At 55.7% G+C, this 25,109-nt stretch overlaps 3 protein-coding genes across 6 annotated transcripts in view; 1 reads left to right on the top strand and 2 right to left on the bottom strand.

Annotated features, from left to right (window-relative positions):
* The first annotated feature begins 415 nt into the window (after nucleotides 1-415).
* On the top strand, nucleotides 416-8,085 carry Chrm4 (cholinergic receptor muscarinic 4). The gene is made up of 2 exons (XM_028778552.1): nucleotides 416-551; nucleotides 5,473-8,085. The coding sequence occupies exon 2, from the start codon at nucleotides 5,505-5,507 to the stop codon at nucleotides 6,939-6,941; it is 1,437 nt and encodes a 478-aa protein (XP_028634385.1). The 5' UTR covers nucleotides 416-551; nucleotides 5,473-5,504; the 3' UTR covers nucleotides 6,942-8,085.
* Nucleotides 8,075-10,123, bottom strand: Mdk (midkine). Of its 2 annotated transcripts, XM_028778553.1 has the most exons (5): nucleotides 9,947-10,123; nucleotides 9,622-9,698; nucleotides 9,330-9,488; nucleotides 9,057-9,218; nucleotides 8,075-8,362 (listed from the first exon to the last, which is right to left on the bottom strand). In XM_028778553.1, the coding sequence occupies exons 2-5, from the start codon at nucleotides 9,695-9,697 to the stop codon at nucleotides 8,337-8,339; spliced, it is 423 nt and encodes a 140-aa protein (XP_028634386.1). In that variant the 5' UTR covers nucleotide 9,698; nucleotides 9,947-10,123; the 3' UTR covers nucleotides 8,075-8,336. The 2 variants fall into 2 exon arrangements, with proteins under 2 accessions (XP_028634386.1, XP_028634387.1); XM_028778554.1 differs by lacking the exon at nucleotides 9,947-10,123 and having other exon boundaries at nucleotides 9,330-9,490; nucleotides 9,623-9,682.
* Nucleotides 10,124-11,062: 939 nt separating this feature from the next.
* The window catches only part of Dgkz (diacylglycerol kinase zeta), a 31,613-nt gene continuing 17,566 nt past the window's right edge, over nucleotides 11,063-25,109 (bottom strand). For 2 of the 3 annotated variants that reach the window (XM_028778549.1, XM_028778550.1), the window contains exons 2-31: nucleotides 22,660-22,768; nucleotides 22,319-22,414; nucleotides 21,970-22,047; nucleotides 20,518-20,574; nucleotides 20,144-20,212; nucleotides 19,089-19,160; nucleotides 18,881-18,997; nucleotides 18,726-18,797; nucleotides 18,377-18,472; nucleotides 18,052-18,134; nucleotides 17,894-17,954; nucleotides 17,695-17,808; nucleotides 17,462-17,602; nucleotides 16,852-16,930; nucleotides 16,625-16,680; nucleotides 16,454-16,516; nucleotides 16,286-16,359; nucleotides 16,096-16,207; nucleotides 15,573-15,772; nucleotides 15,275-15,375; nucleotides 15,079-15,158; nucleotides 14,929-14,998; nucleotides 14,748-14,788; nucleotides 14,043-14,182; nucleotides 13,305-13,336; nucleotides 13,040-13,083; nucleotides 12,412-12,532; nucleotides 12,305-12,338; nucleotides 11,991-12,090; nucleotides 11,063-11,758 (exon numbers count right to left, since the gene is read on the bottom strand). In XM_028778549.1, coding sequence (XP_028634382.1) covers nucleotides 11,642-11,758; nucleotides 11,991-12,090; nucleotides 12,305-12,338; nucleotides 12,412-12,532; nucleotides 13,040-13,083; nucleotides 13,305-13,336; nucleotides 14,043-14,182; nucleotides 14,748-14,788; nucleotides 14,929-14,998; nucleotides 15,079-15,158; nucleotides 15,275-15,375; nucleotides 15,573-15,772; nucleotides 16,096-16,207; nucleotides 16,286-16,359; nucleotides 16,454-16,516; nucleotides 16,625-16,680; nucleotides 16,852-16,930; nucleotides 17,462-17,602; nucleotides 17,695-17,808; nucleotides 17,894-17,954; nucleotides 18,052-18,134; nucleotides 18,377-18,472; nucleotides 18,726-18,797; nucleotides 18,881-18,997; nucleotides 19,089-19,160; nucleotides 20,144-20,212; nucleotides 20,518-20,574; nucleotides 21,970-22,047; nucleotides 22,319-22,414; nucleotides 22,660-22,768 — 2,629 coding nt within the window. In that variant the 3' untranslated portion in view covers nucleotides 11,063-11,641. Of the gene's footprint in view, nucleotides 11,759-11,990; nucleotides 12,091-12,304; nucleotides 12,339-12,411; nucleotides 12,533-13,039; nucleotides 13,084-13,304; nucleotides 13,337-14,042; nucleotides 14,183-14,747; nucleotides 14,789-14,928; nucleotides 14,999-15,078; nucleotides 15,159-15,274; nucleotides 15,376-15,572; nucleotides 15,773-16,095; nucleotides 16,208-16,285; nucleotides 16,360-16,453; nucleotides 16,517-16,624; nucleotides 16,681-16,851; nucleotides 16,931-17,461; nucleotides 17,603-17,694; nucleotides 17,809-17,893; nucleotides 17,955-18,051; nucleotides 18,135-18,376; nucleotides 18,473-18,725; nucleotides 18,798-18,880; nucleotides 18,998-19,088; nucleotides 19,161-20,143; nucleotides 20,213-20,517; nucleotides 20,575-21,969; nucleotides 22,048-22,318; nucleotides 22,415-22,659; nucleotides 22,769-23,067; nucleotides 24,172-25,109 lie in introns of those variants that run through there. The other variant, XM_028778548.1, reaches the window with a different exon arrangement.

Here is a 25,109-nt window from a genome sequence, read left to right as displayed (position 1 = left end):
GAAAACTCTTCGGGGTCCAGAGTGCGTGGTTAGGGCGGAGGCGGGGCTCATAGCCAAGCTTGGCCGCCTGGTTCTTCCCCAGCCCGCGAGGGGGCGCCTAGTCCCCATGACAACGCGGACAGCCCCCACCCCACCCCCCCCGGAGGGTAGCGCCCGAGGCTAATCCTCCCTGGCGACTGTGGGCGGTGCCCTCGGTGCTGGAGTCCCGGAGTCGCGGGCCATTTCCCAGGAAGGGTGTGAGCATCAAGGGTGCCCGACACTCCAGGTGGTGACCCCCGCGCGTCGCCGCTGGGTGACCGGCCCCGGGCGAGCGGTGCGTCCCCACCACGATTGGCTGCTTCCCTGTGACATCACGCGGCTCGGGGAAAAGTGCGAGCGTGAGCGCGAGTCGGAGCCACAGCGCCGGGAGCTGCAGGCGAAGCAGGGGCCGCCCCTTGGCACCCTATCCCCGCCCCCGGCCCCCAACCCAGTCGTCCACCCCACCGACTCGCGGGGCCTCTGGCTTGTTCTGCCGTCTGTCCGGCACCAGCGGAGCAAGACAGAAGCAGCGGGTGAGTAACTCCGTGGAAGCGCGGGGGCGGGGGGCTCCAATGCAAGATGAGGATGTAGGGTTCTGGGACCCTCTGAAGGTCTCCAGAGGTGGGTCCGGCTGGAACGGGGCCCCAGACCCCTTTAAGAGGCAAGCACGGTGCGGAAGGGGCGGAGAGCCCAAGGATGGGGCACCTCTCCGGAAGAAGGACCCCAGGTCTCTAAAAGGTTTCTCCAGGTGAGCCTCTAGGGATTGGTGATCATTGAGAAGGCTAGGGGAGGAATAGTCCCAGCCCACAGCCCAACCCCGAAGCAGAGCAGCCGTCGGATCAGGACCCACACTCCCTCACTCCCTCCCGTTGGCTGTTCTTCAAGGCGCCGGAAGATGAAGCCCCAAAGCACCCGTTTCCCGCCCGTCTCCCTGCCCTCCGTTCCCACCTTGGCCCACCGGGAGCCTCCAGCACGCTCTAGCCCGTGGAGTCCTCTGTCCGCGACCTTGAGCCCCGACGGAAAACACCCCTGTTCTCTCCTGTTTCCCTTCCCCCTCTCCAGGAGTACCCTCTCTTTTACTCATCCGGGGAGATACATCTCCCAGCCCCCCACCCTCCCAGCTCTTAGAGGAAGTGTTAGACACAATGATTTGGCCCAATATCCAGCACCCCTCTCTATTCCCCTTAAGTACAGAGGCTTCTCTCCGCCTCAGGAACAGTCCTGGGGGGCCATAGCTTTCCTAAAGTGATCACTTAATAATCGAAAATCTACCCCAGGAGCAACCCCACCGGCGCCCAGAGCACCCTTTCCTGTCTTGTCCCCAGCAGGGGTAGGGGCTCGAGGACCCGCGGAAGCACATTGCCCACGCCCAGAGACTACAGGAACTGCGTGCCTGGGGGTTGATGGGAGGGCGGGGCATCAGAGAACCTTGGCCCTTTCGACCGGGACCCAGACTTGGAGGAGCCAGAAGATGGGCCCAAGGGTAAGCCCCGAGATGGCCTTTGAGGTAGACCTGAGCCCAGAGCTTGGGAACTCGGTGCCTGTTTTGACGGACAGGACTAGACAGGGCCTCTCCTCCGGGGGTGCGGGTTGAAGAGTGAAGAAGAACAACTGTACCCTCTTGACCCAAGCCTCGACTGGGCTCCCCGTATGGAAGTCCTGCCCCTGCCCTAAGTGCGTAGGGTACATCGAACTGAGCTCGGTGACCCTCACGGCTCGATTCGTCGACTCTCACAGAGGCTTCTCGATAGAAGTCAGCCCACGGCTAGGACTGCGCGCTCTCCGTTCTTGACAATGCACACAGGACGAGGTGCCGGGGCCACTAAGATAATGGTTCCAAAGTCAGGGTTTCCTCGCAGCCTAATTTTTGGTCCTTTCTCAATCCTTTCCCCACCCCACAGGCCGGACGCTTCCCGGTGGTTCCCGCCATGGGCGTTGGATGTGACTGGGTCATTCGTTGATAGTCCAGCATTTTTCTCCCACACACAAGTCTGCGGTTACGGCCACCCAAGCCCTATTGCCAGACACGCACACACATGCACACACACGTGTCCACATGGCGCTGGCATCCTCACGTTCAAAGGCGCACCAGTATCCAGGCGTGGCGGTGCGCACACTGGCACATGAAAGCAGCTACTAGTGTCTACTCCGGCTCCCGAGTAGTCACACACAAACACAACTCGCATTCGTTTTCCCACCTACACGTTCCTTGATGGGTGCGTTGTGGGGTGCGGGTGGAATCCCGACGCCCTAAAGTTTCTCACCCTCAAAACCCTGGCAGAATCTAAGGAACTTTTGTGGCAGTCTGGGGCCAGGTAGACAGGCAATATATCCCTCCCTTTGGTCCCTTGTGGGAGAACCCTGCCCTGCCCTGACGCTTTTCTGTATTTGCGATTTACACTGGGACTTGAGGATGTGGTGAACCTCCGGCTCGGGGTCCGGAGCTGGCACTGGGGACCGACATTGCCATCTAGCGGTGCGCACAGACCAGGGTGACGGCTGCTTGCCTTCTCAGATTCTAGTTTGGCCGGATTGGAGTTGGGGGGGTGGGGAGTGGGGAGTGTGCCAGAAGGTGCTGCGGTCTGAATGTCTGAGAGGCTATCAGAGAAGTCTGGAAAGAAAACTGGGACCAAGTTGAGAAAACTGAATTTTACCCAGTCTGCATCTGTCGGGGCTCCGGGAAGACCAAACCACCCACCATTCGTCTGGTCATTTACTTGTCAAGGCTGTTTCTTGGTCCCAGGAGGACAAAAGGTCAAACCCAAGTGAGGGAGCTGGGTGGAATATGAGGATTCCTGGTCTAAGATGTTTGGGGGGGGGGGGGGGGGGGAACTCTATCCTGTGTGGTTTGACGAATGCCTTGGAGATAAGAAAGTGTCCCTGGTTGCTAATCCTGACCCTCTCCTTACAAACTGGATGAATTTCCTCAAGTCCATTATTATGATGCCCTTCTGTAAGAGGACTTTTATATCTGTAAGGTGAAGTTACCGATAGTACTCACCCTTTCTGGCTGCTATAGGCGTTAAACCTGATCATCTAAAGGAAAAGTTTTGAGGGGCTCCTGACTCAATAAACAAGAGACTGTATTTTCCTCTCACATATCTCCCCCTGCCCCGCCCCCCATCTTCTTACCCTGCTGGCTGCTGGCTGTGTTCTGGCCCTGAGATACTAAAGTGAGGGTTTCCTTGGTGTGTGCTAATGGCTCCCCTACTGGCTTACCATACTAGCGGGTATGTTGGGGGGGGGGTTAGCCTCTGTGTTTGATGCTACTACCCTCCCGGCTCTAAGGGTGATGCTTGAGGTTCCATTTTGGAGATGAATGCCACTGTGGAGTCTCTTTTGAGAACGGATCTCTCTTTTGCCCTTGACTCTGTGGGTGACCTTGGAGGTATCATTACCCCTATTTCCTCTAGTCCTCCTTTGGCCCATGGGTTTAACTTTGAAGCCAGAAGGCAAGCTCTTGTATCTATATGCTGTGGTGGAACTGGAAGGCTGGGCCTAAGCTTGGCTTGTGTCTGCAGCCCCGGTGCCATTTCCAGTTGGAGAGCAAGCCGAGGTGCTAACCAGTTAGCAGGGGATCCAGATCCCCTGGCTGTTCAAAGGCTGTGGTGGGACAAGATCCTCTATTTTGTAAATGACAGAACTAGTTCCCAGAGGACAAATGGCTCTCCTCAGGCTGTACAGCTAGAACTTGCTGCCCTTCTATTGAACCCAGACTGCAGGCTTGGTGCCTCTTCTCCACAGCCGGCTGCTGAACCCTCTCTTCCTCTTATAAACACACACACACACACACACATACACATGCACACACAGACGCACAGTACTGCGTATACGACCTGCGTGTGGCTGAGATGGTGCCTTTGTGCGTATGTGGAATGCTTGTGTGTTGGCGGGTGTGAAGGAGGCTGGGCTGAGCGGCTGCCCTGGCACAGTATGCTGGGCGTGGGCTTCCCTCACATGTATGGAAGAGGAAGGGGAGGAGGAGAGATGAAGGGAGCCTGGTGGGAGGAAAGGCAAACTCTGGGGAGGAGCTTTGTTGGACCTTAGCTGGGTCATCCCCTATGTGGGATGTGACCTCTCAGGGGCTGGCTGCAGGTTCCCTCTGGGGTAATTCCCTCATCTTTTGGCTCCATAAGGGAGCTTGTCCTTAGTTCTTGGGAAATCAGATAGACCCTTCTTTAGCTTCTGGGTCTTTTAGGCTTTTGATTTCTTTGTTGGGGAACTAACGGCCCCCACGCTGTCCACTCTTCACCCCTGGGACTGGGCTGGGCAGGCAGAGCTGAACTTCCTGAGTCATCTCTCTGCTCCCTTTCTTCTTCCTCCTCCCAGCTCCCACCTCACCTCCTCTGTTGCTAGAGTGACCTCCTTAGCCCTTAGAACCATCAGGTCCTGTGTCTTTCTTGACTGCTCTCTCTGCTCCCAAATGCACTGGACCAGCCCCAGGACGTCAAGGAAATGTGGACCCTTATTCAACACCTCTGAGCCTGTTTCCTCAATATCCACCTTCGGTTTGTTGTGGGGAAACACAGAGTACAGGAACTCAGTAGACAATCTGTGCTGGCTGCCATCGTTATTGTTATTAGTATTATTATTACAGTGTATGATACAAATCTCCCTTGGCCTTGATTGGTTAAGAAATGTCCAAGTGGCTGGATATGGTGGAGCATTCCTGCAGTTCCAGCCCTCTAGAGGCAGAGGCAGCTAGATCAAGGTCTGTGACTTTGAGGTCAGCCTGGTCTACACAGTAAGACCTCTCAAAAACAAAAACAAAAAAGGAAGAAAAGAGATGAGCAAGTGGGGCTGCAGATGCAGCTCGGTGGGACACGTGTGTGGAACATGTCCTGTCCTGTGCACAGCCTTGGGCACAACCTTCAGTAACCAAGAAGCAGGGTTTGGGAAGTGACAGGCCTGAGTGGGCAGACGACTAGACACTTGTCCCCGAGGCCCTCCTTCCAGTCCTTGGGGCCACTCCTTACGCTCCCCTTGCTTTTTTGAGCTCTGTCTCTGGGCCTTTGCCTTATCTCAGCCACATGCTGCAGCTCTTGGCAGTGACTTCCTTGTTGCCCTCATGTGCGTCATCTTCTGGGTGAGGCCCGGGGTCAGCCAGCAACCACCAGTCTTCTCTCTCGGGCCCTTCACCCTCACTGCCTTATCTTCTTTCTAGCCGTTTTCCCCCTCATGTACTTCTGTTTTCCCCCAAACTAGATGATCCATTCTGAGATGGGGACCGTGTGTACTCACTCACTTCTGTAATCTCAGCCCTGAGCTGATTACAGGGCTCAAGAAGCTTTCAGTTAGAGGGCTGAAAACTCAGGAATGGTTGGCACAGAGTGCCCTGACATTTTCCTGGATGAAGTTCCTCCAGCCACAGTGACTCCAGGTAACCTCTGTGTAATCCCCCGACCCCCATCCTCTTCCACAATTCACTCCTGTGCTGTCTCCTTCCTCCTCCAGCCTCTGCCTTCCTGGATCCAGTTGGGTTCAGCATGGCGAACTTCACGCCTGTCAACGGCAGCTCAGCCAATCAGTCTGTGCGCCTGGTCACAGCAGCCGCCAGCCACCTGGAGACCGTGGAGATGGTGTTCATTGCCACAGTAACTGGCTCCCTGAGCCTGGTGACTGTCGTGGGTAACATCTTGGTGATGCTATCCATCAAGGTCAACAGGCAGCTGCAGACGGTCAACAACTACTTCCTGTTCAGCCTGGCATGTGCGGATCTCATCATAGGGGCTTTCTCTATGAACCTCTACACCTTGTACATCATCAAGGGCTACTGGCCCCTGGGTGCCGTGGTCTGTGACCTGTGGCTGGCCCTAGACTATGTGGTGAGCAATGCTTCTGTCATGAACCTTCTCATCATCAGCTTTGACCGCTACTTCTGCGTCACCAAACCCCTCACCTATCCCGCCCGCCGCACTACTAAGATGGCAGGCCTCATGATTGCAGCTGCCTGGGTCTTGTCCTTTGTGCTGTGGGCCCCTGCCATCTTGTTCTGGCAGTTTGTGGTGGGCAAGAGGACAGTGCCTGATAACCAATGCTTCATCCAGTTCTTGTCCAACCCGGCAGTGACCTTTGGCACAGCCATTGCTGCCTTCTACCTGCCTGTGGTCATCATGACGGTGCTGTACATTCACATCTCACTGGCCAGCCGCAGCCGCGTTCACAAGCATCGGCCTGAGGGCCCCAAGGAGAAGAAGGCCAAGACTCTGGCTTTTCTCAAGAGCCCTTTGATGAAGCCAAGTATCAAGAAACCTCCACCAGGGGGCGCTTCTCGAGAGGAACTGCGCAACGGGAAGCTAGAAGAGGCTCCTCCGCCAGCCTTGCCCCCGCCTCCACGCCCAGTGCCTGACAAGGACACTTCCAATGAGTCCAGCTCAGGCAGTGCCACCCAGAACACCAAGGAACGGCCACCCACAGAGCTGTCCACCACAGAGGCCACCACACCAGCGCTGCCTGCCCCTACTCTGCAGCCACGAACCCTCAATCCAGCCTCCAAATGGTCCAAGATTCAAATTGTAACAAAGCAGACAGGCAACGAATGTGTGACGGCCATCGAGATTGTACCTGCCACGCCAGCTGGTATGCGCCCAGCAGCCAATGTGGCCCGAAAGTTTGCCAGCATCGCTCGCAACCAGGTGCGCAAGAAGCGCCAGATGGCGGCCCGGGAGCGGAAAGTGACTCGGACAATCTTTGCCATTTTGCTGGCCTTCATCCTCACCTGGACACCCTACAATGTCATGGTCCTGGTGAACACCTTTTGCCAGAGCTGTATCCCCGAAAGGGTGTGGTCCATCGGCTACTGGCTCTGCTACGTCAACAGCACCATCAACCCTGCCTGCTATGCACTCTGCAATGCCACTTTCAAAAAGACCTTCCGGCACCTTTTGCTGTGCCAGTATCGGAACATCGGCACAGCCAGGTAGACGGACAGGTGCCCTAGAAGGTGCTGGTGTCATGAGTGTGTACCGGGGAACCACATGGCTCACCGGCTGTGGAGGAGAGAGTAGGCGGCCCCACTCTGAGTTCACATCTGCTGAAGAGAACAGGTCTCCCAGACACCATGAGGTACAAGAGGCTCTCCGCTGGGATGGGAGAGCAGATTTCTACTGAAGCCTAGGAGGCTCGACCCAAGGAGGGTCTGAACTGGCACTACCTGGTCCATATCTGATACTTTGCCTCAGGAAGAAGGGGGACAATAGCTGGAGTGGGCAGTGGCTCAATCAAGGCCAACCATCAGCCGAGGTGGATGAACAGAGCAGAGCCCAGGAGCATCTTGAGAGGAGCAAAAGGAGCCAGACTTGCAAGGGTGGGGTCCCCCGTTGTGCTGTAATCGGTGCTTTCCGCCTTCCTGCACCCTCCTCCCCCTGCATGTAGGCTCAGCCCTTCCCCTGCCCACAAGTCCCACTCCAGGGTGAGGGACTTCCCTGCTGTTGTTGCTTAGCCAGACTCTGGGTGGGAAGCCAAGCCCTTTGGCCAGCAGTCATCTGGATGGGGCAACTGGGAGGACATGCTAAGCTGAGATACAGACTCCAGGGGACTGAGTCAATTAATGGTGGATCTCATTGTCAACTGTCCAGAGCCCACCCCCAGGTCACACATCAAATGGACGGCAGTGGGCAGTGTTCTCTCTACCTCTCCACGGAGGGAGGTATGGGCCCAAGGGGAACCGGTGGGGGGAGGGGGGAACTTGGTGGTCCATACAGGATTCAGTGGCGGGTGATGCAAGCAAGCACCCGCATCAGTTCCCAATGAGATCTCATTCCAGACTGGCAGTAGCCTGGACCAGAAAGACTCTTGACTAGGTGAGGCAGAGTTCAAGTGAGTCACCTAGGTCCTCTTCCCTAACCCCAGCCCTGTGGGGCCCTGGGAGCAATGACACCCAAGGGGCCCTGGAAGACATTTTTGTAAATGTTCTGCTCTTTCCATGAACTGTTGGGAGCACTTCCTACAAAGCCCTCAGCTCCCCTCAGTCTTTCCCCGTCCTCCCGTCCCCAACAAAGCGCCATGGCAAACTCCCTGGGAAGGGGCTTTTATATATTAAAAAAAGAAGCTTTTATTGGAAAAAAAGTGAGTTTATTTTATTCATTTCTTAACAGGTATCAGGGCAGGGAGAACAAAAGAGGGTATGGGGAGGCTCACTTCCCAGAATCCCTTGTCCCTCCCCACTTTGGGCACTTGGTGTGGGCGAGAGAGGGCAGGCGTGATTGGCAAAGCTGACAGGAAGACAAAAGGCACTGGTGGGTTATATCTTGGGCCTGTGGGAGAGGAGGGCTCTGTTCCGGCCCCAGGCAAGTCCAGAGGCTCTCTGGCCTCCTGACTTAGTCCTTTCCTTTTCCTTTCTTGGCTGGAAAACAATAAAGAAATACATTAGTGCGATGGGTGACCTAGCTCAGACTCACTGGACAACACATACAAGTCCATCAAGGAGAGAAAATCCTGCCCCCTAGTGGTGACTGATCAGTTAACCTGGAAGTGGTGGAAAAGGGCAGCCATGTGATGCCAAGCCTTTCTTTCTTCCTTCAACATTTTAGCTCACCCCCTTCCTTTTTTTTTTTTTTTTTTTTTTTTAAGACAGAGTCTCAGGTCTCAGTCTGTAACCTTGAACTCACGGCAGTCTTACTGCCTCAGTCTTGAAGTGCTGCTTTTACGGGCATGAGCCACCAAGCCTGACTTTCAACTTTCTATTTTCATCCAGGATCAGAGTTTGTCCAAGTTCCTCTCGGGGGAAGTGAGCAGAGTGACCTCTGCCCTGTCGGCCTCAATAGCTGTTGTGAGTCTAGTCGCAGCATGTCCCTTTGGGACATCCTTCCTATAGTTTTAAGTGCAGAGCCAACTCCTCCCTGACCCCACTCCATCTTCCTCAGGTGACAAAGACAAGCCTTTTCCAGGAACCCAGATTAGATAATCCATCAGAAAGGGAAGAGGGTTTAGCGTCTCCTGAGAGTGATCCTTAAGTCCCTGCCCATTCCTAACTTGAAGACTGCTCTGCAGAGATAGCATGGAGTAGCCTGATCCACAACCCCACCACATTCGCTGACCTTTGGTCTTCGATTTGGTCTTGGAGGTGCAGGGCTTGGTCACGCGGATGGTCTCCTGGCACTGGGCATTGTACCGAGCCTTCTTCAGGGTCCCTTGGCGGGCTTTGGTGCCAGTGCTGCCGTCACACGCGCCCCAGCTCTCAAACTTGTATTTGCAGTCGGCTGATGGGAGAGTGGTCCCACGGTGAAAGACAGGAGGATTGTGGCTGCCACAGTTTTTTTTAAGGACATACCCTCTGCTTTCCCGCCCTCCTCCCGCGTGCTCCACCTCACCTCCAAATTCCTTCTTCCAGTTGCAGGGCACCTTGCAATGGATGCGCTGGGTCTGGGCCCCACAGGTACCCTCGCGGAAACCCATACCGCAGTCCTTGCTGCTGGGGGTGCAGGGTCCCCAGGTCCACTCCGAACATTCGCTGCCCTTCTTCACCTTCTCTACAAGGCGCAAGGAACAAAATTAAGGATATGGCGTGCCCGCAGACTCCCTCGGAGACCAGCACCTGGGTCACACGGCCTCACCTGCCCGCCCCAGCTCTCTTTTACTCCGGAGCCCACCCTACCCCATCACCTTTTTTTTTGGCCACCGCGGACGTGACCGCCAAGAGGGCAAGAAGGACTAGAAGGAAGAAGCCTCGGTGCTGCATCCTGGGGGGAAAACCTGGGTTAGAGTTGCTCGCCTAGTCCCTTCTCCGCTAGGGACCGCGGGAAGGATCTCCCACCCTTGACTGACTTGTCCCACTTTTCAGGCCCAAAACGTCGGACCGACAAGGGGGCGACGGAGGGAGGACTGGAAGCTGCTATCACGAGTCTCAGCGTTCCCCCCACCCCCACCTCAGCCCCCTTGGTGGCAGCAGCCTGGAGGGACTGGGGCCACAGCCACTGCGTGCGCTCACTCGCTCACTGCCGGTGCGATGCTTCTCGCTCCCTCCCGCTACGGCCTGTCCCGCTAAGGCCGCTTAGGCCCCTTTTGTCTCCAGAACCGGTCTGAGCCGGTCACATGGGCCCCCGCCCCTCCCCCCACCCCAAGGAAGAACCCGCCCCGCCCCCTCCCCTCAAACCCGTACCTCCCCGACCCCCTAGTCCCCGCCTCCACTCCCCGCCCCTCGCGGAGCCGGGACTCCCAGGCCTGTGCCACTCACCTCTGATCTCTGGGTCTCTGGCCCTGGAGCTGCTTCGTGCCAGTGCACTCCTGGCTCAGGTCCCCCCGCAGCAGCCCCAGCACTCTATCTCCTCCCCTTCCCCCGGTCTGGGCCTGTCTACTTTCCCTCTCACAGCCTGTTCAGCTCTCAGGTCACCACTTCGCTAGCCCACCGCTAGCCCCGGTGTATGTCCTGGTGTCACAGGCCCTGGGCGGCTACCGCACCCACGAACTATCCCTTCGAGGCCGGGTTCACCTCCGGCTAGTTTGTGATCAGTTCACTCAAAGTGCAAGAAGAGTCTCTGATGTGTCCGGGAGCTGGGTACCCGGGACCTTAGATGGCTCCGGGTGAGCAAGGCTCCAGAGCCTTTTTCTAGTGCTGGTTTGAAGGCGGAGGGAAGGGCGTTGGGGGGATGGGGAGCATATAGAACTGATTTTGGTAAATCTTGTCGCTGACAAGAGTTGTCTGAGAAGTTCCAGACCAGGCTTCGCCGTAGGTGATAACCGCCCACCCCTGACCCTGGTGCCTCAGGCTCACCTCAACCAGATCCCCCAGTACAAACCAGGGGGAGGGGACTGCTCCAGGGCACAGGGCCAATGGACCAAAGAACCCACGCCTGGCCCCGCCCCACCTCTCTTACTTTCATTGTTATCATCCCAGCGGGAGCGGGAAGCAGAGGAAATCAGCTCCGCCCCTGGCCCTGTGAGCCTAAGCCCCCGGGCAGAGGTCAGGAGCAGGGCAGATCCATCTCTGTTAAGGACTCCCTATGTGGTTTGAGATGGTGGCCATTCCACCACTCCAAGGATTTACCCAGCACACGCCTTTGCTTCATGAGAGTCCCCCACAACAAGAAAAAAAAAAGAAAACAAGAAAGGAAAAAAAATTCACTTTACTGAGTCACACCCAGCTGTAAACAAGTCACCGTGGGAGCCCCACCCCCCACCCCAGGCCATACAGTCAGAAATGAAATGACATGAGGATCACCAGGGTAGGTGCCAAGCAGGGCAGCGGGCAGGTGAATACAGCAGGCTCTTGAGTTTCTGGGATGCCCAGGGTGGGTGGGTCAGAGAGGAGGGCTAGGCACCAGAACCCTCCAGAGAGCCCAAGGATCAGATGGCTTTCGAAAGTCCTGCAGAGAGCAGACCTCCCTGACTTCCGATGCTGAGCTCTGTCCAGCCTTCCATCTGCTGTGGCGAGGGGGAGGCTGCCCTGAAGGAAGGGACCCAGCCAGCCCAGCCTGTTTCCTGTTCCCCATGAGACCAGGGACAGGTAAGAGTCCAGCTCCTTAGAGTCCAGCCCTAGATCTGAACGGCTTCTCAGGGGGTGGCACGGGGCTCCTTCCCTGTGGCAGGGTCCCCCCAGAGCCATCTGACAGGAATGTGCAGTGAGATGGGCAAGGAGAGCTCCAGTCCCCCGGTCGTGTCCCTCATCGATCCATGGTCCCCTTAACTACACAGCTGTCTCCTGGTCCTCTCGCTGGATCATCTGGTAATGCTGTCTGTTCTCCAGGTAGGCAGCTAGTTCTGTGTCTTGAGCCTTCTCAGCTCGCTGCCGGGGAGTGTCACCCTGGAGAATGGTGGAAGGGCCCCCAAGGCCTTAGGAAAGGGCAGGGGCTCTTCTACCCAGCGGGGGTGGGGGTGGGTGGGTGGGGGAGGGTGTCCTCAGAGGTCACAAGGTTTCCCCCAGCTGGCTCAGGTTTCTCCAGGCCTGGACTGTGTTGGCTCAAAGAGCTGAAAATTTCCTAGCCCTGCCCCCAAGTCTGGGAAAGAGTGGGCTTGTGCTCTGCAAGGCAACTCACCTGCTGATCTGTCTTCATGAGGGAGGCCCCGGCTTCGACAATGTAGTGGCAGATGGTGCGCTGACCCAGGGCAGCTGCCTGGTGTAGACAGGTCTCCCCACTGGAGAACAGGGGCTGGTTATAGTCCTCTAGGCCTGCCCAGCAGTCTCCCAACAGCCATTAGAAAGGGCAGGAGTTTGGCACGAGGGGGAAGTGTACTCCATGCTGGCCATTCTGACCAGAAAGAGTTCTTGGGCTCTGGCTGACCGAATGGTTAAGCCTGAAGGAAGGTGGTTTTTTCAGGTGAACCAGGGGCCTGTGTCTCAGATACTCACTTTTCCTCCACAGCATCAAGGATCTCTGGTGGTGCTGCAAATAAAGGAAGGGGTGCTAAGAGCCTGGCACCCCCTTTCTCCCACCCAGCCCCAGCAACGCAGCTCACCATGGTCCAGCAGATAGCGGACCACATCCTTACTGCCAGTGCTGACTGCGTGGTGCAAGAGTGTGCGGCTCTGCCGGTCACGGTGCATGAGGTCACCCCCTGCTCGGTGTAGCTCCTGGAGCTGAGGACAATGGGCAGGTCAGGGCCGGGCTGGATCTCCCACCATCACAGGTGCGGACCCAACACAGCCTCACCCAAGTCCCGTCCCTAGGCACTTCTTCTATGTAGTCTTGGGTGTCCTGAACTATGTAGACAAGGTTGGCCTCAAACTCAGAGATCCTACTGCTTCTGCCTTCTGGGTGCTGGATTAAAGGTGTGCGACACCACCCCTGGCTTCTGAGGGTGTCTTTGGAGTGTTACTAGAGGCACAAGTCTTTTGTCATCCTATGGATGAGGAACTCCCCCCAAATGCACAGCCAACCAAACCAGCCTGTAGTTCCTTTAAGACTGACCCCCTTCCAAGTACAAGGGACAGAGGACAGAAAAACTGGATGAAGCAGCTCCTAGTTGGAAGCCACCTAGACAGCCTCTATGCCATAGAGGACCAGCTGATGACAGATGACAAGGGCCCAATCCCTCCCAGGGTGAGGGCCTCCAGGGTCAAGGCCCGGCTCTGACTAGTTAGTACCTTGCAGAAGTCATTCCTCTTGGCCGCTTCAATCAGCTCTTCACCTGCACAGAATATCTGTCCATCAACCCTGAGGTCAGAGGCTGAGCAAGGGTTGATTTGTGAACAATATGGGACGTGTATGCCAAAGGCCAGGCTTGTACAAGAGAGTGATCACATGGGACTCAATGGCTATTCTTGTCAGCTATACGTGAACCCTGACCCCCACTGAGCCTCACACATATGACCTGGGAAAGTGGCAGGGCTTTAGGGGAGGAGGCCTCACCTTGAGCCAGTGCAGTGTCCCCCTGCAGTGACCTGCAAACAGAACAGGGTGAGGTGTGACGCAGCACAGCCCAGCTGGCCTCCTTCCCTGGTACCAACCATGGTGGTCTTCATTTTCTCAATGAGTGCCTACTGTGTATCGCACACTGTGGGGTACAAGCAGGGAGCCAGATACTCATCTATCTGGCTTCTACCTTGGCTACATGGGGCTCATATCCTAGCTCAGACACAAGCCAACCAATAAATAAGGAATTTGGAAGTATTATTAAACAGAACAACAGGGTAGTGTGACCAAGCAGCAGTGGACAGTTTCCAACCTTCAGGTGACATTCCTGGAAAAGATCCCTCTGAAAGGGAAAAGCCAAGCTAAAATGGGGGTGGGGAGTGTCTGAGACAGTAGGGAAAAAGTTCAGAAGATGGCCTGGGATTCCCAAGGAAGCTGGGCTGAGGCACTGTGGTGACGGACAGGGAAAAATGCTGAGCTCAGAGGCCAGGAGTCCCAGAGTGGAAGAGCTTCTGAGAAAGAGGGGTGTGGCCTGTTTGGACTTGCACTTTCAGGCCTGGAGGCAGCAGAATGCAGATGGGGGACGTGCTTCCGATGGTGGGGGGCATGACAGTAGTGGGACAGAGTCCTGTGCTCCTAAGTGCTCCTGCTGGCAGAAATTCCATGCCTGCAGCCAGCAGACAGGATTTAAAGCCAAGGGAGAAGTGGTTGGGGGGGGGGGGCTCTGGGACTCACCCGGGTGTAGGGGAGCAGGGGGAGGCAGGGAGCGGGGAGGTAGGGGTAGGGAGGTCAGGCCGGGCTGATGCACCCAGAAGCTCTGGGTCTAGGATATAAATCTCGTCCTGGGCGATCTCCGTCACATAGTTGAGGTGTTCCTGTAGGAGGAGGGGGTTAGAACTGAAAGTCAGTGCCAGGCACATGGCCCTTTAGTCTCCAGTGATGGGGGTGGGGTTTAGGGGCCAGAAGTAAGACAGCAGACCTAAAAAAAGCCTCTCTCAGGACCAAGAACATCAGGGAAGGCAGCAGGGGGGGAGTCACCCCTCTTCCCACCCCCTCGTTTCCATTATGGCTTCAGTGGTCCCTGACCTCCATGTGTGGCACTCACCAGCCCAACAACTACCTCCCACTGTCGAGCCAGGTGGTCTAGCCCTGGCTATTTTCTTCTGTTTCCCTGGATAGCAGTGTGCTTCCAGGCCCTCCCTTCCACCCACCTAGAAAGCCTTTTCTGGCATGCCAGCTTTTTCTGTTGGCGCCATCCCTGTGCATTCCTGGAGGGTGGGGCCATGTGATCCACAGCCACAGGCATGTGAGTATATTACAGCCATAAGGCTGCGGTGAGCATGCTGGGCTTGTGCCACCAACCCCAAGGCTTGCCTACAGAGGTGTGAGTGTGTCGGGTACAGAAACGGCTTGTGGATGGAGAAGGCCTGCAGGGCTTACCTGGGCCCTGTCGATCCTGTAGAAGCGGCTGGCAGTGGTGGCTGCAGAAGAGACGGCTGGCTGAGTATGACATCTGTCCTTAGCCCAGCCCAAGTCTTCTGTTATTTAACCCAGGTTCCCCCAAGGAGGACAGGCAGGACAGACTAGGAAGCCTAGAAAGGACCCTTCATGGCAGACTCACCGTCCAGGAAACACCACTTAGAGGACAGTTGGTGGCACATTGGGGACTTGGCTCCAGCCCCATCGGGCTCCTGTTGAGACAGAAGCACAGGTCAGGGTGGGTCCCAGCCGGGCTGGAGACTCCTGCGCCCGCCCCCCCCCCCATATTTACCTGCTGGAGTCTCTCAATGTGGGCACGACAGAGCTCCAGGTCACTGTCTCCGGGGACCACCACAGTGCCCAGAGGCACAGCTGGGGGACAGAGAGACCCTTCAGCAGCTGGCTGCATGTCCCTGCTGCATGTCTGCACATCCCAGGCAGCCCAGCAGCTGCTCACCCCTCCCTGCCGCAGCCCTGCAGCCACTCACAGGCCTCCTTGAGCTGCTCCTTGTCGTAATGCAGAGCCTCGTAGTCGTGCATGCTGACCCGGCTCACTTGGATCCGCAGCTGCTCGGGAACCGGCTGCTGACTGCAGGGCGGGGCCAGAGACAGGGACTCGGCATGGACCCTGCCTAGGATACTGAGGAGGCATCCTGCTTCCCTCCCAAAGCCCTTTCTTTGGATGCCAGAGCAACCTAAGGCCTCATACATGCTAAACAAGGGCTGAGCTGTATAACCAGACTGTGAGTTCTCCTTTGCAAGTCACGGTGGCTAAATGGGACCTACTCGCTGTGCAGTGGGGCAGTGCTCCGGCGCTTGGCCTTCTGCACCATAGTGGCCTGGTTGCGCAGGGCAATTCGAATCCGCGATGCTGAAAGCTTGCAGGGCTCACCATCCACCTGCACAGGGATGGCCTTGGCAGTGGTGAGCAGCACTTCTCGGCACTGAGTCAGCCGCTCGCCGTGCCCACCCACCTGCAGTGCTGCCTGTGGGCACAGGATGCTCAGGTCAGGGGTGGGCAGGCCAAGCTCTGTTCTTTCCATACATGCTCTGGTGAGGGGACAAACACAAGAGGGAACCCCAGACAAAATACAGTATGGACAGACAAGGCAAAAGTATCAAAGACTCCCTCATCAGATAGGAAGTAAAAGTGCCCTCCCCTACAGCAGAGGGAGGGAGGGCAAAAGTCACTATCCAACTATAGATCAGAGGACATGGACCCTTTGACCAGAGAAAAGAGCGGAGGTGACTGCTCTGCTCTGGCCAGGGAAGAGAAGGGTAGAGACAACCTAGGACTCGGACCACTCACCAAGGACGTCATGGTGAAGCCGATGACTTCGAGGTACCCATCATCATGCCTCTGGGGCTCGAAGTCATGATGCTCTCCAGGGTGGCCCCAGGGCATGGTGCCTGCACAGTACCTAAAGGAAGGCAATGGATGGGCTGTGGTGTGGAGGCAGCAGGGTAGGACACGGGCCCACAGGAGCCGACGTCCTCACCTGGGGATATTCAGAAAGACGATGCACTGCGGTTTCAGGTCCTGAATCTTGGGGGTTAGGTCTATTCCATCACACTGCACACAGGAACAGGGAGTGTTGGGAACACAGGTACCCAGGTGACTTCCCTCCTCCTGGGTCCTTCAATGGGTGTCAACTGACACTCCTTACCACTACTCGGATGTGCTTGGCTAAATCCTTGGAGCTGCCCATCAGGAAGTCAGAGAAGGCCGTCTGAGGAAGATAGAGGGTGTGTCATCATCAGGGGCCTTCCTTCACCACAGTGTCATAGGGCTCCTGTGACCTGTACAGAGGCTGAGGGCTGGCTGGCCCCAGACTCACCCCAGCATAGAACATCTTATTCCGAAAGCGGCTGTTGAACTTCTCTGGGTTGGCTTCTGGGTAGAGACAAGGGGTGGTGACGTCAGTTAACCTGCTGCTGCTTCCCAGGTTGTGGGGAGAGACTAAGGGAGCAACGTCTCCCTTAAGGAGTATCTCCTAAAGGACACGTCTGAACCTTCCACGCCTGCCCTGGCCTCCCGAGGCCCCTTCAGCAGGAGGATGCTAACCTCGAGACTCATGAAACTCCAGGGTGACGTGGGCATCAAAGCCCAGACTGAAGTAGTTGTTGAAGACATCCAGGGGCAGCTAGAAGAATGTCAAGGTGTAGAAATGACAGAGGTGACTCACAAGTGTCAACTCTTTCCCAGGCCAAGATTAGCACCCACTGCCCTTGCTCAGTCAACTACTTTTAGAGGCCTTTGTGTCAAGTAAATAGTGTTTCAAAGTTCCACCAGCACTGCTTGGGAGACCCTGCTTTTGCAGCTGGGAAGGGAGACGGCAGCTCCTCAGAGGACCTGCTGGATCCTTACAATACTGTGTCTCAGGGTGTCATATACTGCATCAACTTCAGGAATAGGGACTCAAGTATTGCCGCTGCTTAGAACAGAGCTTAGCACACTGGAGACCCTCACTAGGCATGTGCCAGGAGGCTGAAGAAACCAGCTTTTAGTGGGTACCATTCTCCTGGGATAGAAAGAGGCTGGAAGGTGAAGAACTAGAAACTCGCCACATTTCCAGAACCAAGTAGTAGGTGTGTAGAGTCCAGCCAGGTCCCTGAGAATTCCAGACTCATGAACCACCCTCTTGCTGACCTGGCTGTAGTCCTGGCTGACATACCCGGTCAGTGGCTCCATCATCTCTCTCCTCAGGCCCTGCCTCAGGGTTGGGCTCTGCTCGGAGGTCCCAACGGTCCAGCTGTACCACATTCCCCTCCTCTACATGGGAAAGGATCTTCGACACAGGCTCATCTGTGTAACCCTGGTGGGAGGAGACTAAGACTGAGTTTTCCCTGTGGTCAAAGGATACCTCTCCCTCCCCTCCCTGGCAACCCTGTTCTGAAGGGCACTTACGCCACCCCAGTTGAGAGTTCGGGCCAGGTCATTGCCAGTGCCCAGGGGCAGGATGGCCACAGGAGGCGGTGGTTTTAAGCGCAGCTGGTCCAGGGTGGAGAGAATCCAGCCAACCTGGAGGAAGCAGAGCAAAGTGGGTCACTCAGGCCTGAGATGGAGGAGTGATGCATCAGGCCCGAGTCCGGCTCTCAGAACTCACCGTGCCATCACCCCCACAAGCCAGAATCCTCAAATTATGTACTTTGCGGTACATTTCCAGCCTGGGCCAGGGGAGGACAGGAACAGAGTCAGGAGACACGTGCCACAGTCAGAGCCTTGCAACCTCCCTGTCCCCAGAAGATCTGGTGGAGCACTCACGCTTCCCTGGGTCCTCCCTGGCTCAGATCAAAGACTTGTCGGGGATTCAGATACCACAGAAAAGACTGGATGATCTTGGCACCCTGCAGGAACAGCCAAGGGACAGTGAGGAGGGGGATGAGGGATCAGAGGCACGCAGGGGAACAGAGTTGTGGGAGATAGATACAGTAAAGGCTGGCACGGCACAGGGTCTTTTCAGGGTCCCTGAAAAGCAAGGTAGGGGCTAAAGCCCCAAACTGTTGCTGAAAACAATCACGGGCAGGTGGGTATAACACCAGCCACTTTCTCACTCACGGCTCTGGGCAGGAAGAACGCTTGTGCTTACCTGGTTGCCTCCACTCTTGGGGTTCACAAACACCAGCAGGGGCTTCATGAGGGGGGACGGGGTGGGCCTGATGATGAAGGGTCTCCAGCGGCCTTCCTGGGAGACAAAGAGCCTTTAATGTGCTTTCCTGTCCTATCTTATATCCTTCCCAGTGTCCCCTGCCACAAGTGAGAATCCTCACGTATCAGACCTTTCATGGCCTGTCCACAAGAAACTAGAAAGCTGATCTCCCACATACTCAGACTCCAAGAGCCCAACCAGAACCAGGATAAACTAGCAGTATGGCCCAAAGGCCAGAGAAGACTCCCCTCCCGGTTCCTGGTCCCAACCCTTCCAGGCCAGGTCCTACCTCAGGTCCTTTCTTGCTGGACCTCCTCTTGAAGGAGGCTCTCTTTTTTTTCTTGCTGGCCTTGAGGGTGTTCTGCAAAGGAATTCGGGGTGTGAGTGACGAGGGGTACTGGTAGGTTCCATGGAGAAGGTGCTAAGAGTAAAGGAAGGCCTCACCTGGGGCCTCCGGGCCCGTAGGATCCAGGTGGGTGGGATGACCACAGCTGCATGCACCCCTAGGGAGCAGGGCTCCTCAATCTGCTGCAGCATGAAGCAGGACACCTTGCTGTGGTACTGAAAGACAGCCGTGGGCCAGGCTGAGCTGGGTCTGGATAAGTCTGGGGACCCAAAAGATGCCCAGCACAGGCTCATGGGGACCGCTTACTGCCTGTTTGCACCAGGAGCAGCTGATGGCGACGATCTCCTTGCTGTGGAAGGTGAACTTCTGCTGGAAGCCCTGAGGGAGGACAGAGTGGCTAAGGGTCAGGGTGGCCCTGAGGCCCAGGTATGCTGCCGCCGGCAGCCGTTCCTCACCCAGGAAAACCAAGCTCATTCTTAAAAAAAAAAAAAAGATGTATTTATTTATTAGTACACTGTAACTGTCTTCAGACACACCAGAAGAGGGTGTCAGATCCCATTACAGATGGTGGTGAGCTACATGTGGTTGCTGGGAATTGAACTCAGGACCTCTGGAAGAGCAGTCAGTGCTCTTAACCTCTAAGCCATCTCTTGGGACTCCAACCAAGCACATCTTAAAAAATAACATAAGCCCCAAGGGCAGGGAAGCTTAGCTAGGAGCCCATGAGCACTGCAGCAGAGTGCAGAACGCTACGTGTGTCTTCTGCAGATCTGCTAGCTCAGGCTTCCTTCCTGCCCCAGATCTAGACAGGCCCCATTCAAGTTCTGTAAGTTAAGTAAGTTGCCCACTTAGTGTCCCGATATACCCACGCCCTGTCTAGAAATCATTATCAAGGGTTACTAGGTGTAGGGCACAGGGAAAAAAAAAATGGAGGAATGAGCCCTTGCATTCCTGAGAGCCTGTCGTACTGAGGGAGACAGACAAGCAGGTGGCAGGTGGGCAAGCACCAGTGCTGGGTAGGGATTGTCCTGAGCAGCGCACAAGCCACTGTCCTAGGAGGCAGGGGCCTGCTGCCAAGCTCAGGGCATGACACAGACACTCCCTGAGTAGCTACGGAAATGATGAAAGGTCATACGGCTCTCAAAGGGTCCCTGCAAGTTCAAAGGCCATGCACCCTAAATCAGAAGAAAACAGTCCATGCCCTTGCTTAACTCAAAGTCCAACGGCATAACCAGGATGCTTGGGGACTGAACAAATGACAGTAAACCCAAGACTCCACAAAAGAGCTATTGTCAGTGACCACACTGACACAGAGGACCAGTGGGTAGTGTGTAGCTGGTGCCCTTAGGCAGGGTCCTTACCTTCCCACAGTGCCGACACTTGCCATCCTGGCGTCGCCTGTGGACCCAGTGGTGTCTTACGAAGGTTGGCTGAAGGAAGACAGAAAGGTCATGGGAATGAGGAGGGGTTGGACAGGTACAGCCCTGAACTCAGTTAACAAGAAGCCCTCTGCAGTCCCTTGTAATGAAATAAAAGGGACTATAGACTTTTCTCCGTGGTCTGGAGAGAATATTAATTCCTTAATACACATGTGGAACCCTACCTATCTGCAGACAGGACAGCTGACTTTCCCTTTGGGTGACCCCTGACCCACTCTGGTGGCCCTCCTGGGGCACTGCAGAGGATGCTTAGGAGCCTGGGCCTCTCTGCTGCTTTTGTTGTCCTGGACACTTACCTCACGGACATTCCTGGAGCCTGATTCACGGAACGATGGCTTACAGCGGAAATTGATCTGTGAAACATTGCAGTGACCACCAAAATGTCAGAGCCTTCTTTTGGACAGGGTCACCTAGAGTCAATCTCACAGGCAAGTAGAATCCCAAATCACCCCAAGAGCTACTTGGAACATGGATACCCCCTCTCAGAAGCCTTCCTGACCACTGGTCAAAGAGATCTTCTCTTCTTTTACTTAAGGTACATGGACAGAGAGGCTGGGTTGGGTCCATGTCCACCACGTACACTGTGATAAGTGGGGGAACTCTGTTCATCTTTCTGCTTCCCCACCCTCCAGCTTCAGTGAAGGCAGGACCAATCCTTCCTGCGGACTGTGCAGACTGACCCCTGGAGACCCTTAGCAGTGAGCAAACCCAGGTTCATAGTCACCATCCATGATGGGCTGCATATTCTCTCTCTCCCTCCCTCCCCCTCCTCCGCTCTCTCTCTCACACACACAGACACACACAGACACACACAGACACAGACACAGACACACACACACAGAGAGAGAGAGAGAGAGAGAGAGAGAGAGAGAGAGAGAGAGAGAGAGAGAGAGAGAATGAGAATATATGCATTGGTGCTCTAGCTGTCCTGGAATTCTCTCTACATAAACCAGACTGGCTTTAAACTGGAAGAGATCACCATCACCTTGCCTTCCAAATGCTGGGATTTCGGGCATTCCCCATTATCCCAGTGTGTGATACACTTCCACTTTTCTTTCCCCAAAAGTGCCCGCTTCAGTCTCAGAAGAGCCATCGGAAAGCCTCACTGTACAATTCAAGGACTAGAGAGGTTGGCCCAAACCAACCTTGCTTAGAGTATTTCTGCTTTTAAAGACTCTGTCACATGATGTCCTGATTTCTGCAGGCCCAGGAGCTCCTATCTCCCATGCCAGGCTTATTCCCTGTCGCCTGAGCCCTCTTCCCACCCCCCCACCCTCACTTAATGGTCACAGGGAAAGATTTTTACAGAGGCAGCATGTAAGGAGCACTGTGGTGCCAGGAAGTCTGATAGTTTTGTTTTCCTTTTCTAGAACTGGGATGAAGCTAGAGCATTGCGCACGCTGGCAACTCCTGCATCCACAGCTCAGTGGCCTCTTCTGAAGTTAGGCTGGACAGGGTAAACGGCATGCTGGACATCACCTGTTAATTCATGCCATTAGGTAATACTCAGTGAACCTCACTTCTAGGCCATGCTCATTCTAGGAAATGGGGTACAATAGCTAACCAATGGGGAGGCGGGGTTCAAATGTGTGCCTCTGTCTCAGATGCTTGGTCACTACGCTTGCTCCGTCATTCTTGGCAAACTGAGCTTGTGTAACATGTATGTGCATCGAGATACATGAGTGTGCATATTAAGAGAACTTCAGCATTCCAAGGAAGGGCACAGAAGGCTGAGTAGCCGCACACACCTTTTCCAGCTGCGCAATGCATGTGGTATGCACCACGATCTTACAGGCTGCACACTTCCTTCTGGGCGCTGACTTTGGCTGTAGGACAGAAGGTGGGGGGGGGACTGAGATATCAGGTAACTCCATCCTAGATATCATCTCAGGGAGACCAAATAGCATGTTTTCTATGTATGGGGTTCCAGTTCCAGTACCTGTCATCAGACGAAACCCCCTTCCCCTCACCCTGGAACATCCCATAGCAAGTACACCCAGGTAGGAGCAGCACCCAGCAACGGCTGCAATAGTTGCCTTGCGGGTCTAGACCCTACTACACCACCAGGGGGCAGCATGTCCCACTGAGCTCACTCACCAGCATCTTAGCTACACAGTGCTGCTCCCCAACATAGCAGAAGTCACCGGACACGTTGGTCTCAAACCAGATGTGCTCCCCATATGCTGCTGACTCCTAGACCAAGAGATGAGCAGGCTCAGCGCTTACCTGCCACCCCTACTCTACCCATCATCCACCTCTCAAGCCTGCTATAGCCACCAGTCGGCTCTCCTCACTTGGAAGTCTGCTCAGACATGGGGCTTCTCTACCAGTTGCTCACAAGCCCTGGGTCCTGGTTGCTTAGGAGGATGAGAACCCAGCAGGAACTGGCACTGAACAGTGTTTGAGCTTCCTGCCCTGCCTAATACACTGATACTCACACTCCAGTCCACAGTGCTCTGGATCTGCCGCTCAGATTCACCGCAAGGGGCCCCAGGCGTGGGAGGAGGGGGTGCCAGGTGCTGGAGGCCCGACTTGGTGATGGCTTTCCTGCAGAAAGAAGGACAGCTGCAGCCTGGCCAGCCAGCTGGGTGCTTGCTGACTCTACTTCCTTCCCACTACCAAGAAAAACTGCCTCCTGTGACCTTCACCAAGTACAAGATAGAGAAACCCACAGAAGCTCAGGTGCCTGAGGCTCTTAAGGAGAAGTAGCAGCCCTTCTTCCAGCTCTACCCAGAGCTGCTTCCAAGTAATCTACCCCCAGGCTAGGCAGCGCTTCAAAGTCCTCACTCTGAGCCAGACCCCACGGAGGCTGCACCACTCGCCCTGCTGACTGCTGCTATACCTACATAAGCAGGGTGCTCCAGGGCTGGGGTCCAGCTGACTTCCGCCTTAGAGCTACCTGGCGTCTGCGAGACAGTGGGCGCACACGGGCCGGTACCATGGGGCCTGTTGCGGCGCCCGAGGCTCTTGGGCTTCGGCCCCCAAGACCAAGGTGCTGGCCTGAGGGCCTCCGCTGGCTGAGGCGACGATAGTGACCATGCAGGCCCCAAAGAGTATGGCCGCACTCCACATCAGCAGGGAGCAGGTGGGAGGAGGCTCGGCGCAGGCAGCGGGGTATGGGAAGCAATGGCCTGGTGCCCTGGTGTGAGAAGGGCCTTGTCCTGGTACCTGGCCTGGCATCGCTTGATGCCTCAGTTGTCTCATCTGCCTCCTGGGCCCCTTCCTCCTCCTCCTTCATGCTCATGAGCCCAGCCAACAGCAGGGGTGCACCCAGAAGCTGGGCTCCAACCGTGGCAGGCTGTAGGGTAGGCATCACGTCTACCATGAAGCGGGGATTGCAGGTAGGGGGCGCAGTGCTGGAGCGCCTGCGGCTGGCACCTCTGGTGCCCACCCCACAGCTGGGAAAACAGCCTTGGAGCTGTGCACTGGAGCGGCGCCTCTGGGCCAGTGAAGAGGAGGCCTGCCCTGCGGGGGAGCGGCGACGAGCCTTGCCTGTGGGCAGCCCCATGCCACTGGACCGTCGCTGCCTCTCTCCGGGACCTGGTGCCTTTCGCTGGAAATGCTTCCTAAAGAAGGTCTCCATGCCAGGGGCTGTTGGGTATACAGACTGGGAATGTCAGGGGCTGGGCCAAGCTCAAGCCCAGATGGGCCCCATAAGCAAAGAAGGGACATGTAGGTGCTAGGGATGAGGAAACTCTGGCCTCTGTGTAAAGAGCTTGAAGGTACCAAGAAGAGCAGGGGAGCCCAGGCTCACAGTTACTGGAGAACAAACACTGTTTCCAGCTAGCATTCCCTAAACTCTACCCCAGGAGTTTCCAGGAGATGGGCCTTCACCTGCCTAGGCACCAGAAACAAGAGACCTGAGCCTAAAGGGCTTCACCTGCCTTGCCAGAAATGGAAACAAAAGGTAATCTGGGAACCAGACTCTGCCTGGGACTATAGGGCTCTGGGGCATTTCCCTCTCATCTGGCCTTCCTTTTGCCCCCACATGGAACAGGCTGAGTTCCTCTCCTGGGATACTGTGCAATTAAGTAAAAGTAATAAACTTGGGCTCTCTGTGAAGGATCTGAGTCCTGATAAAGTCCCAAATCCTGGGTTTGGTCACTGGGAGAAGGCTTCAGAGAACTGGAAAGACATGCCCTGCCCACAGAGCGTCACTGCCTCAGCATGGAGATGCAGGAAGACGGTCCGGCTAAGAGAATGTTGATGTTAGATGCCATGTGCACACATTGCTAAGAACTTTCTGGTACCGAGCTGCTCTGTCTCACCATTCCAAAGATAGGAGTATGGGGTAAGGTACCCAAACCCCTTAAGCCTTCCTGCAGAGGAACCTAGAGTACCATACTGTCCCCAGACTCGGAATTCTATGCTTGAGATGACCCATACTGACTCCTGCAGAGAACAGGGGCCTGGGTCTCTACCCTTGGTGTGTACTAGGCCATGCACACTATCCAGACACCAACAACTTTTACCTACCTATCTTTTACCTATCTTTCCTCCTTCCCAGGCCACTGGGATCAACTTTCTGTGCTCACACCTCTTCTACACTTGAGGAATGGCAGGAAGCCCCCAGTCAGCTGAGGGTGATCACTCCAAAGAACAGTCATGGAGGCCCAAGTTAGAGCCATGGATGAGTACTGCCGGATGACATACTCTGTCTGCCTGCTGAGGGCCTGGCTAAAGCCCAGAGCATTGGGCAAGAGGAAGGGCAGTCTGAGAGGACAGCCTGGGAAGATAGGCCTACCTGAGATCAGCACCTGATCTCAGCCCTCCATCTATCCTTGCTATGGGTCTTGGCAGCTGGCTTTAGAGCCAGTATAAGGTGTGGTAGAGAAAAGAAGTGGGCCCAGGAGACAGAGCTCCTGCAGTCAATGGGGGGGGGGGGGGG

The sequence above is a fragment of the Grammomys surdaster genome, unplaced genomic scaffold, assembly GCF_004785775.1.
Source record: "Grammomys surdaster isolate TR1022 unplaced genomic scaffold, NIH_TR_1.0 338, whole genome shotgun sequence".
Classification (NCBI taxonomy): Eukaryota; Metazoa; Chordata; class Mammalia; order Rodentia; family Muridae; genus Grammomys; species Grammomys surdaster.
The sequence above is the reverse complement of the archived record's forward strand: the minus strand, read 5'-3'. Positions and strand labels throughout refer to the sequence as shown.

Coding starts and splice junctions, on each gene's coding strand:
- Chrm4 (XM_028778552.1), top strand. CDS start 5,505: ATGGCGAACTTCACGCCTGTCAACGGCAGCTCAGCCAATCAGTCTGTG.
- Mdk (XM_028778553.1), bottom strand. CDS start 9,697: ATGCAGCACCGAGGCTTCTTCCTTCTAGTCCTTCTTGCCCTCTTGGCG. Junction 9,489..9,621: donor CGCGGTGGCCAAAAAAAAAG/GTGATGGGGTAG, acceptor TGCGCCTTGTAG/AGAAGGTGAAGAAGGGCAGC. Junction 8,363..9,056: donor GACCAAATCGAAGACCAAAG/GTCAGCGAATGT, acceptor ATTGTTTTCCAG/CCAAGAAAGGAAAAGGAAAG.